General features: G+C 39.0%; 1 protein-coding gene across 1 annotated transcript in view; it reads left to right on the forward strand.

The window, feature by feature from the left end:
- The window catches only part of SPTLC2 (serine palmitoyltransferase long chain base subunit 2), a 79,690-nt gene that overhangs the window by 17,526 nt on the left and 49,494 nt on the right, over positions 1-12,670 (forward strand). Inside the window, exons 3-7 of the mRNA XM_027638040.1 lie at positions 978-1,132; positions 2,179-2,327; positions 2,670-2,794; positions 9,259-9,352; positions 11,966-12,071. Of these exons, the coding sequence (XP_027493841.1) occupies positions 978-1,132; positions 2,179-2,327; positions 2,670-2,794; positions 9,259-9,352; positions 11,966-12,071 (629 nt within the window). The remainder of the gene's footprint in view (positions 1-977; positions 1,133-2,178; positions 2,328-2,669; positions 2,795-9,258; positions 9,353-11,965; positions 12,072-12,670) is intronic.

Consider the following 12,670-nt stretch of genomic DNA (forward strand, 5'->3'; position numbering starts at 1 on the left):
TAAGTAACAGTTTGTCAGTGCCCATTTGTTTGTGTTTTTATTAAAAATCTGCCATAAATGCTCCCAGTGTTGCTTCAGTGTCACAAATGTCTGACACTGTAGTATTTGGTCAGAGAGATATTCTGTCTTGATCATACTGTCACCAAAAATAAAATGCTTGTCAACATGTTTGCATTTTTCTTGTGAAAAACAGGAAGAAATGCTCTGCTGGCTCTTACCTTTGTCATAAATTCTACTTTTTTCTTTTGTAGATTATTAAAGAGCCTTTTTTTTTCCACCAGAAGCAAATGAATCGTGCATTCTTATCACTACTGAATGTCAAACTTTCTTGAATTGAATAGTAAAAAGGAAATCTTGTGACTTTGGAGCCAGAAAAAAATGTTCTTAAGTGTTCAGATGTCCTTGCTGCCACAGTTAGTTTGACATTCTTGTGTTATCCATTCAAGGCAGTCACTTATTTTTCCTGAAAAACGTTGGAAGGGAAGCTAAAATTCAGGAAATGCTCATTCATAAAAATCATGTGGGACTTCAGTGCTGATAAGCTGTGCAGAAGAGAGGTGCCATAATGTAGGTTACTAGCTTCTATTCAGAACAAAAAATTGTGGAAATTTCTAAGGGTAGCATGTATAATAATGCTAGTGCTTCTATATTAAATGCATTTCTTATGCACTGAATGAAATACGGAAGAGTACCTCAGTTTTCAAAGTCTTTGTGTAGTCAGTAGAGCAATGCATACTGTTTGATGCCAAAAAGCAATTGCATGTTCTCTTGCTCTGCTTAACTCTGAGGGTTGAATACACCCCTCTTGTAAAGATTATATACCCAAACGTTTTGAGAAGGGAGCTATTTTATGGTTTAAGTTTTCTTTATTTTTTTTTTCATTACACCAGAATGACAGAAAAGACTTATTCCTCTTATTCTTAGTTTGCTGTGATACGTATTTTCCTTTTACTTTGAGTGCTTTTGATGTGTTTCAGGATTTTGTCCCATTGTACCAGGACTTTGAAAATTTCTATAACAGAAACCTCTACATGCGTATTCGGGACAGCTGGAACCGTCCAATCTGCAGTGTGCCAGGGGCCAAAGTGGACATGATGGAGAGAGTTTCCCATGACTATAACTGGACATTCACGTGAGTCAAAATTTAAGAAAACACTTGCAACACCTGTCTTGAAATAGAGGGTCTGTAAGAGCAAGTTGCAATCTGTGACGTTAAAAGAGCAATGAATTACGTTTGGTTTGAGCTTTCCAGCATTTTGAATCAGTGAATTTTGTTCTTCTGAAACACATTTGACTTCCAAGGTGATAATTTGTATATAATCTTTTTTCTACTTACTAAGGTTCCTGACTGTTAAGATTTCATGGGCATAGATCTGTAATAAAATTGATACCTTTGTGTGTGGTGAACAGAACCTGCAGTAGATACTTTGGATTGCACTGCTACTTGTGACTTTGTGTTTATTTAGAATGAATTCTGACACTTAGAGTAAATATTGCTGCCTGAACTGAATTTAACATGATTGTTTTGAGTCAGAACTGAAATAGTCTGTAGAAACAAAATCAGAAATACAAGGAAAAGATTTTTACAGATTGGAAATGACGTATCACAAGTTTGATGTGAAGAGGTTTGCAGCACAGTACTTGGTGAAACAAGTCATGTCTCTCCTTGGCTTTCAAGGGTAAAAGAATTAAAACTTTTTTTTCTGCTAAACTTCTTCCTTAATCTCCTTGTCACGTAATGTTAGCACAGCAATGCCAGATGTGTTTCCTTTCTGTGGTTAGAGGATATCCCGCTTGAGGAGCTGCCAAGTTAATTGATCTAGAGATGTTATTTTGTAACTGAAAGAAAAGTTGTATATTTCTGTAATGGAGGGGGAAATGTGTCAGAGAAACAACAAATGGTTTGAGAAGCCTCAAGCAATTTTGTATATGATAGCAAATTCACCTTTAAATGCAAACTCTTCCAGGAATTAATTTGAGACTGCAAGACAGGGAAAGAATCTTTTTCACTGATTGTTGCAGTTTGATGATGAGTGGCAGTACTGAAATAATTTAATGGTTGATTCTATTGATTTTTAACATTTCAGTGTATAGTCTAGAAAGTAAAAGAATAATCTTCTGGTGTAGTTAATTTTTTTAATTTTGGGTGTCCTAACTTGTGGTGTTTTTAAAACACAGGTACACAGGGAGAGTGATAAAAGACATTATTAATATGGGTTCCTACAACTACCTTGGATTTGCACAGAATGCTGGGGCTTGCCAAGAAGCAGCAGCTAAAGTTCTATCCCAGTATGGAGCTGGGGTGTGCAGCACTAGGCAGGAGATGGGTAAGTAGGAAAAAGATAGTATGTTCCCCGAATCTATGTTTCAAAGTCTGTAATCTCAGTACCTGTAATTGCAGGTCTTTGAAACATTAGTTGTTCCAGCACTGAACTTTAGTCTGACCAATAAAGAAGCTTTTACTTCATTGAAGACAAATTGACTTCCTGGGTTTAGTTTATATTGCACAACAGTTGTCTTACTTATGTTTTCATACATTTTTTTTCTTTCAGTGTTTCCTTATGGGCCTTTGAATAAAGAGTAGCTTGGCTGGTGGAAATCCTTCTTGTAGAAGTTAGCAATAGCAAAAGCTTTTCCTCACTCTGAATTTCTAATTTTTTTATGTGCAGGAAACTTGGACAAGCATGAAGAGCTGGAAAAGCTAGTTGCCAGGTTCCTAGGTGTGGAATCTGCAATGGCGTATGGAATGGGGTTTGCAACCAACTCTATGAACATTCCTGCTTTAGTTGGCAAGGTATGGCTTAAGTCATGGACAAAAGCTCATCTAACAAAGACTCTACTGGTTAATTTTTCTAAAAGCTGCTTGTTTGCTTTTGTTTTTCTTCAGTGGCAACCCCTGCAGATATTCTCTATAGAAACTATAGGTCTGACCTTTGCCAAAAATCTCTTTGAGAAACAGCATCCATGGGACCAGTAGCAGCCCAGAACTTGCTGTCTGTCTGGGAGAGAGCCTAACATATTAAGGCTTGCTTCCTCAGGCTACTCATTGGTTTGTGAAATGGTGGCTGATTAACAGGCTGATTGGCTGAAGGTATTTTGATGCTTTTGAGACACTAAGAAGTGACTGTGTCAGATAAGCTGAATTGCATGTTGGTACGTAGGGAATTTATTATCTTTGAGTGAGAGCTGAAAAATCCTCCCTCTGAAGGAGCAAAATCCTCATACAAAAGTTATTTGACAGAAACAAGGTCAACTGTAAGGACTCGTGTCTACTGTGTGACCCATAAAACAATAGACAGTGTAGTCTGTGTCCAGAATCTCCAACTATGCTTTTTTAGTTATTGGAAAATGAAATGGAAGAGAACTTTTCATTTGCATCTTCTGATGCAAAATATATTTTCTCTTAGCTCCTCTGTGGAGTAAAATACTGCAAGTACTAGAACCCTCTTTTGAAAATAATATTGCAAGAACTAGAACCCTCTTTTGAAAATAATTCACTGTCGGCCTAATACTACTAGTCTATAGGAATTCTTTGTCTCTGCCTATTTTACTTCTATTTAATTTATTTATTTTTCCATTTCCTGAGATCGCTTTGTAATTTCTTCCACTTGTGATATCTACAGATTATAAATTTTCTGCCTTGTTCTTCCTGGCAACTCTTGTTCCTGGGAATTCCCTTTTGGATTAGATGTAGTGTCTTCCTCCATGCTATGCTTTTTTGTAACAATGTAGCGGCGCTGTCTACATAACATGTCTTTTCTTTTGTTCTGTTTAGTTTTAAATATCAAGTGCTTTCCATAATAAAAAAAAGTTTTGAGTCTCATGCCAGAGAGAAATTCATTGCTTCAAATCTAGTCTTTCTGGAGTCAAATACCTCTGCAGTGCTATGAATCTGAGCAACATGTGTTACTTCTGACATGTCTTTTACTTGCATTTTTTGGCTGTTTGTCTTTCCACATCTCTTCAGTTTTCTGTTCAGCAGAAAAATGATTAATGATTTCTGTGAGACTTTTAAGATTCAGAACACACTGTCAGATTCATTTAAGTAGATTGCTGACTGTTATAAGTCAGTACAAATTAGCCATTACTGCAAAGTTACTCCATCTTTTTCTCTGTGTATATGAAACCCACTGTATATCTTCAATACCATATGAAAATAACCTTTCTCAGGTCCTGAGTTTTCACATTTGAACTTCAACAGGTTTTTACAACCACTGATAAAATCTGAACACTAAATTTCATGGCATGTAGCATACCTTTTTCATGCACCTCACTTATACATTTACTAAACCCACTCTTTTCATAAATGGGTACAGCAGTCTATACTGTGTTAGTCATGAGGATACTTAGTTTTCGTGCACTTGAAATAAAGAAGTAAGAAGCTTCTGTCTCATAACACTTCAAGTGCCCTTATACTCAAGTATATATGCCCTTATAGTCCAAACAGAAGATGCACTCTTCTGAAGAAAAGAGTTCTTGTCAAATGAGCCATTTTGAAGTTCCGAATGTTCACTGAATGATTTTTTTGGCTGCCTGAAGTTGCTCCTCACTGCACATTTGATTTCTTCAATGGGTGCAAATAAGGACTCACATAAAACCTGAATTCTGACACCACCCAGTACACAATTAAGTGTGTGCACAACCTGTTTGGCAATGCTTTGATAGAGTCCTCAGTAAAGCTCAGAGATTCCCATGCTTGATTAGACTCATGGGTGCTTTTTTAAATTTTTTTGAACTACTGTTTGTGTCTCTCTGCATGTCCTACGTACATTTTCAATTGCAAAGCTGCTTCCAACACGAATTTTTGCAGGTTTGGCAAATATAATCAGTAATGGCATCTGCATTTAGCCAGAAGGAGTTTCTTTGACAGTCGCAGATATGTGTGAAGTTATAATTATTTATATTGTATTTGGACACCTATATTGCAACTTAGAATCATAGAATCAGCCAGGTTGGAAGGGTCCTCTGAGATCATCAAGTCCAACCCTTGATCCACTACCACCGTGGTTACTAGACCATGGCACTAAGTGCCACATCCAGTCTCATCATAAAAACCTCCAGGGACGGAGAATCCACCACTTCCTGGGGCAGCCCATTCCAATACCTGATGACCCTCTCTGTAAAGAATTTCTTCCTATTATCTAACCTAAACCTCCCCTGGCACAGCTTAAGACCATGCCCTCTTGTCTTGCTGATAGTTGCCTGGGAGAAGAGACCAACCCCCACCTGGCTACAACCTCCTCACAGATAGCTGTAGAGAGTGATGAGGTCTCCCTTGAGCCTCCTCTTCTCCAGGCTGAACAACCTCAGCTCCCTGAGCCTCTCCTCATAGGACTTCTGCTCCAGTCCCTTCACCAGCCTTGTTGCTCTTCTCTGGACCTGCTCCAGCACCTCAATATCCTTCCTGAACTGAGGGGCCCAGAACTGGACACAGTACTCCAGGTGTGGCCTCACCAGCGCTGAGTACAGGGGAAGAATCACTTTCCTGGACCTGTTGGCCACACTGTTCCTGATCCGGGCCAGGATGCCATTGGCCACCTTGGCTGCCTGGGCACACTGCTGGCTCATGTTCAGCTTCCTGTCACTCCAAACTCCCAGGTCCCTCTCTGCCTGGCTGCTCTCCAGCCACTCTGTCCCCAGCCTGTAGTGCTGCCTGGGGTTGTTGTGGCCAAAGTGGAGGACCTGGCACTGGCCTTGTTGAACTTCATCCTGTTGGAACCAGCCCAACTCTCCAGCCTGTCCAGGTCCCTCTGCGGAGCCCTCCTGCCTTCCAGCTGATTGACACTCGCCCCCAACTTAGTGTTATCTGCAAATTTGCTGATGGTGGACTCAATCCCCTCATCTAAATCATTGATAAAGATATTAAACAGGGCTGGACCCAACCCTGATCCCTTGGGGACACCACTAGTGACCAGCAGCCAACTGGATGCAGCCCCGTTCACCAGCACTCTTCTGGGCCTGGCCCTCCAGCCAGTTCCTAACCCAGCACAGAGTGCCCCTGTCCAAGCCATGGGCTGCCAGCTTTTTCAGGAGTGTGCTGTGGGAGATGGTGTCAAAGGCTGTGCTGAAGTCCAGGTAGACATATCCACAGCCTTCCCCTCATCCAAAGTCCAGGTAGACCACATCCTCAGCCTTCCCCTCATCCACCAGGCAGGTCACCTGATCATGAAAGGAGATCAGGTTGGTCAGACAGGACCTGCCCTTCCTAAACCCATGCTGGCTGGGTCTGATCCCTTGTCCATCCTGTAGGTGCTGTGTGATTGCACTTAGTTAACTTAGAACAAGCTACTGCAGTATGGTTGCTCACACAGATGTAACACTGGACAACCTGTTCCATTTCTGCTCTGTGAAATGCTGAAGCACTTGGTTTATATTGCTACTAAATCCTCTTTTAATAACAACAGATACAACTTGACTATCCTAGATCTATCTCTACCCCATAATTTGATCAACATTAGTCAGCAAAAGGAATTCGAAAGCTTCCATCAGCATTACTTAGTTGATCTTTATTCACTATACTTTGTTAACAACAGTTTCTACTAAGCAGATGCTGAAAATGGATATAGTTGGCATAGACTCAAAGTTGTGTTTTAGTACTGTTAAAGCATCACTAAAAACAGGTCTTTCTGCACCTGGCAGTTTTCAGCAACAGAGACCTTCTATTCACTACCAAGTTCTCAGCTGCCTAGTACAGTCACTGCCAAGGATGCTGAGTTTAGACCCCATTTAATATGAAATTTGAGGATTACTTAGTAGTCACTCTGAAACTTGCCTGTTTTAGAGTAAGTGTCATTAATATAGTTATTTTAACTAGCTAATCACACCATTCTCTACTGTCTTTAGCACAGAGCTTTTTGTTATAGCTCTGGACTGAGAGAGTCTAGACAATTAAATTAGAGCAGTGATGCTTGAAGGATCTTTTTTTGGTTGTAAGAAAGCAAATTAATTTCCATGTACAGGTAGGTTGTGAAATTAAGTGCTCAGGACTGAGTTACACAATTCATATATGTAGCACTGTGGTAAAATGTGGCATTCACTTCAGTTTCCTTGTCTGCCTTGTAGGATGTAGTGGTAAGTCTGGTATTCACTGACATATGTTTTTCTAGATCCCAGTAGTATTATCTCCAGTCACTGTTAGCCTTCTCCCAGATGCTCTCTCAAATGTAAATTTGCTGATAAATGCAACTGAAGTCTTATCATTGGAGTAGCAGCACTCAGTTTTACATATGATCATCAGTGATTGCTGTGCTGTACCAGTGGCTTATGTGATCCTTTACCCTTTCTCTAGAGGCAGACATTACTAGACTCTTTACTATTTGTTCAGTTTCAAATTAATTTGTTTGTAATTGAATGTCGTCTTCTGTTAGTGGCAGATTGTAAAGGTCCAAAAACTAGACGATCCCAGTTCAGGGGTAAAAACTGGAATCTTTATTGAACATGCAAAATGCTATTTAAGGGTCTTGGGGGCAGAACATGCTAATGAGGAGGCCGGGTTGTGCCAGCTAGGGGAATATCCAATTGATTAGCATTTCCAGTAACAAGGATTACATATGGGGGAAAAATGGTTAATATTTCCCCCAACAAGGATTACTAGGGAAGGGAGAAAAAAGGGCTCCTGCATGAACCAATAGCATTATCACACAGTCTTTCCTTATCCTGCTGCAGGAGACAGGATGAATCAACACGGATGAATTATCAGTGGATCTTGTCTGGTCCTTAGATGGTGGGATTTCCCTCAGCCCCTGTGGTCCACAGCCTGTTACATAAGCCTATAAATTCCTTTTCTGCTGAGCAGAGTTTCAGATTGCCACAGCAGATGAAAAGAGGCTGCTCGTCAATTTGTTAAACCTACTTTCTCCACTAAAAGCTTGTTCTTTTTTTTTATGGAGAAGCTCCTTCTAGACTTGTAATCTCTTCTTCCTTTTTTTTTTAATGTATCACTTTTCCTCCTTTCTACCATTTAAGAAGTGTGCACTTATTGGATTATTATATTTGGGTTTTCTCATACAGTAGTGTTTGACAGCAGTGCCCTCTGATGTAACATACATACTCTTTGTCTGGTATAGTAGTTCGAAGAGCAAATGCTAGTTGAAGATTTTCATACTTCTTATGCCAAAGTCTCTGAAAAATGCCATGTTTGTAGCAGCAGTATGAACACCTGACATTTGCTGCAGTTTCCAGGGAAAACCAGTCTTGACCTTTCTCAGGATGTGGAATGTTCCTAGGTTTGTTGCCATTCTACTGCAAAATTTCCTTTATTATGGAGAAAATAGTCCTATTGTCTGTGACACCTTGTGTAGATATAGGCAATGCTTTTCACAGTCCTTTCTAGTAACTCCCATTGCAGAGAAGAAATCTTGATTCTTCCTTCCACCAATGGTTATTAGACAAGCATAGAATGAGCAAGTGTTAGTGGTAAATCTTCAACATCTTGACATGCTTTCTGGATTTTTAACTGAACAAAGTCACTTCTAGAGTTGCAGAACACTTGCATAGTAATTGGAATGGGTCAAGGTTATTTAGAAATATTGTTGCTGCCTTACATATTAATCCCCAAATATGCATTCCTGTAGTCCACAGTGATAACACTGTGATTAAATGTTCAGCATATCAATTATTAACCTGGAATCATCACTGCTCTAAAAACAGGCCTATCCTGTTTTAATATTTGTCCAAGAATTTATCTTCCCTTTTTTGAGAAAGCAAACAAATTCAATGTCATATTTAATGTCTTCAGAAAACTTCTCAATTTCATTATGCAATTTTGTTTTTCACCTCCTGTCTCTTTTATATTACCTCCATCTACACGTGGGTTTAGTAAATGGTTGCCTCCTAATGTAAGAAATAGTGCAACTTTGATAAGGCCTTTAATCTAGGACTTTGGTGGCCTGTTTCTTAGCACCACCCTACACTTGCTGAGTGAACTGGGGCAAGCTTCTCTGCTCTCTGTTTTACTTGACTGAGTAGGAGCATGAGTACTCATCATCAGCATGAGATATTCAGGCAGGTTCAGCTGCTGCACTTCTGGGAAAGGTGAGACTTAAATGGTTCTTTCAGTTAAGAGCAGTCGTGTGTTTTTATTTGCCATACTAAGGCTGCAGATTTTGTCTTAGCAAGTCTTACCTGGACTAGCTACATTTATGTTGTATTTTTTTTTTCCTTAAATGATCTCTAAGCAGTTCAGAGCTGAAAGGTGCTATATGCTTGGCTGTGAAACATAACCTTTTCAATATCTTCCTCTTTCCCCTTCTAATTCAGGGCTGTCTGATTTTGAGTGATGAACTGAATCATGCATCACTAGTGCTTGGAGCAAGACTGTCAGGAGCAACTATTCGAATCTTTAAGCACAACAGTAAGTATCAGATGGTGGACTCTGCCTTTTTGCAGATGCTGTAGATAGGATACACGCTCTTGTATCTTCTAATAGCTGGAAATCCAATTTCATGCCAGGAAATCAATTGCTGGCTACCGGAAAGGTCAGAAGACTGCTGCTACTGAGAATTTAATCATTCTGTATTGGATATTTTTTTATATATTCAGTTCCAACTAATAACACTTTTATCCTGAGGCTGTTCTGGCTTACATCTTCTGCATATGAAGAGAAACGCGCTACCCTTCAGCAGGTGTAGGGGCACTGGTGTTTTAACATAGCTTCTTGTTACTTGGATAGCTCAGCATGATTAGACTATTCAAAGAGTCTGTGTCACATAATAATGCAATCTTGTAGGGGTCTAGATTACAATTTGGGGGATAAGAAAGTTTAAATTTAGAACCAGATGCCAAAGTTATCCTACAGTAACAAAAGCTTATGGTTGCAGATGTCCTAGCTAAACTACATGAATTGGTACAATGTATACTAAAGGAATTTTTGGGATGTGAAACATAGATTAATTTCACTGAGTTACTTGCTTTAAGTATTGTTTCTGAAATACACAGATTTTTTTACTTTCCTAATTTCATCTTCCTCCAAATGAGGTATTTATAATAACTTTCACATTAAAGATACCTAGGATTTCCTTCCCTTACTCTCAGTGAATGAGGCACCAGTTGTCCTTGATTAATAAAGCCACTACCTTCATTCTTCAGCTACTCCTTTATAGTATCAGTCTCTGAGATCATGATGACTCTTGCTCTGTTTGAAATGTGTGGTGGTGACAGCAAAGCTTGCGTGGCTGCAATTATTTTTCTTTCTTTGTCCTACTTGGTAGTGGATTCTCTGCTGTGCTTACTGTTTCTTTTGTGTTCTCTCTTTCTTGTTCTCTCTCGTTTGAATAATTGTCTTTACAAAAATGTAGAGCTTATTATAACATTAGTCATTTTTTCTTAATTCTTCATAAATCTTGGTTACTGAGCAAGATCACAAAAGCTTTGCATTCTACTTCTGCGTTTGTATAGACATACTTCTGAACATTGCATCCGTTTCCAGAATTTCAAAGATCACTGGTTAGAACATAGTTCTGGCTATGAGTAGAAGGACTTAGAAGCTCTGCTCTGATGAAGAATAGATGATCTGTGGGAATGAGGTACAAACTAGCAGTGGTGAGATTGGGGAAAATTCTAGAAAAATTATAGATGGTGGGGTTCTGTGAAAGAGAATGGAATGGTAGATTAGAATTAGAAGGCAAAATGCAAACAATGGTCTTGGCCTGTCAAGATGATGTTCAGTTTATATTTCTGTATGTGTTCTCAGTCCTACTCTTGTTATACTCTGTGCTGCCTTAGTTAACTTGATTTCCCTGAGAGGTTAATGGCTTTATTCATATTCTACTTTTTAGAAATTACAAGAGGGGGAACTGAAAAATCCCCCTTAAAATCCTTGTTCAATGCTTTTATTTTTTCCTGCTTCATTCTGTAGTTTGTCCTTTTTATTAAGGTCAGACCTAGTTCCCAGTCTTTCCCTCTTTCTTGAGATGTCAGAGCAGACATCTATTTTCCATTGTTCTCCCTAACTGCACTAAACTCATCTTTTCTTCACTGAGAGATTTTTTTGGAGACAGGGATTACACCGCTTTCTTCATTGACTTTTTCTGAACACTAGCTGTCCTTTAACGGTCTATTAACTGACCTACTTTGCTGTATAATTTCTAGCCTAGTTCTAGTTCACCAGCTGCTCTTGCTGCTACAACTGCCCTAGTCTACCAGTTCTCTTTTCATGATTGCGTTCTTTTTCATGCCCTAGTGTTTATATCTGTCTCTACTCAGCACTTTGGGTTTTACATTTTGGTAATCCCGTCTCCACTCCTTTCCTCAAAGATTTTTTTTCAGGACTGATTTCATGTCTATTTATTTGTTCACATTATTTAGATCTTTTAGGATTGTGTCAAGGGTTTGTAGCCAAAGCTAGTATGGTTTCAGAATACATTGCTAGTAACAGCTTCATCTGTCTGGTTTCTGATATGCTGAACACTGTTCTCTTTCCTACACTGGTGGTTCTCTTTTCTTTCTTTTCTATTTTTGGTTTAGAAGCTTCGTGTTCCACACCTCCAATCCCTTCAATTTTAAATGAAGGAATAAAAAAGTATACTACCCCACTTCTCTTTATGCACTTTGATCTATCTTTTACTTATCTTTAGTTGATTATCCTTGACCTTGCTTGTTCTTTTTTTTAATTATTTCTATCCACAAGGACATTCTTACTATCTAAATGACTTTCTCTTTTCTTCAAAATGAGATATTCTTTTTCTTTTCCCCCCCCCCCCCCCCCCCCCATTTCCTGGTTTATGCCTAATGCTCTAACTTATGCTTTTAGCATAGGATTATGAAATTCTTCCTTGGAGTTCATAGTCACCCACTCCCTTCAATCTCATCTGTGGGCCCACAGCTAGACGAAGCCTGTGCTTGTTGAGTGTATGGTCTGTCCTCCATGCTGGAGCAATTTGTGCATTTCTGGAATATTTCTGTCTTTAGTCATGTCAAAGCTCAAGCTAGCTGTTTTGGTACCATTTAACAGTAATTTCTGGTGCAGATATGCAAAGCCTGGAGAAGCTGCTCAAAGATGCTATTGTGCATGGGCAACCTCGTACTCGGAGGCCCTGGAAAAAAATTCTTATCTTGGTGGAAGGAATATACAGGTACAAACTATTCTTTATATTCCTAAGACCCTCCACATGAGATCTAGATGCTTAGTGTTTGGGTTTCTTTGCCAAATCAGACTATGAATGTTGTCACTTCGTAGTTATTTCATTAATCTCATCTGTGAATTAAATTATGCTATGTTGGTCTCACATCCTGGATTTTCTGTTGCTAGAACTGTAGCTGCACCTGGTGCTATCCCAATGCTTCCCACATCTTGATTAGATTATAGAAATTAAATAATCAAACCTGATTATTTATATCAGAACTGTGATCTTAAATTGCTTGTCCATTCCATTCTTTCTGTGCTCACTAGATGATGCTAGTGTGAATGGAATTGCACAAATATAATTTTTTTGCTGAGAGTGAGTAGGAGCATGTAGTAGTCATAGCTGTGTTAGGCATTTAAATCATAGTGACTTTCAGCACAAAATGGGATGCTTTGGAGTGCTACTAATGTTCTTAAAAACAACAGGTAAGTAGATCTCAGATCAGAATACTGACATAAGGGTGGAAGTAAAATTGAGATAATTAATTTATAAAGTTGTCACTGAAAACATTCCTGTGCTTACTGTTGCTTCTGCTTATTTAGTCTGTA

The sequence above is a fragment of the Corapipo altera genome, unplaced genomic scaffold (genome assembly GCF_003945725.1).
Source record: "Corapipo altera isolate COAL_440 unplaced genomic scaffold, ASM394572v1 23, whole genome shotgun sequence".
Taxonomy (NCBI): Eukaryota; Metazoa; Chordata; class Aves; order Passeriformes; family Pipridae; genus Corapipo; species Corapipo altera.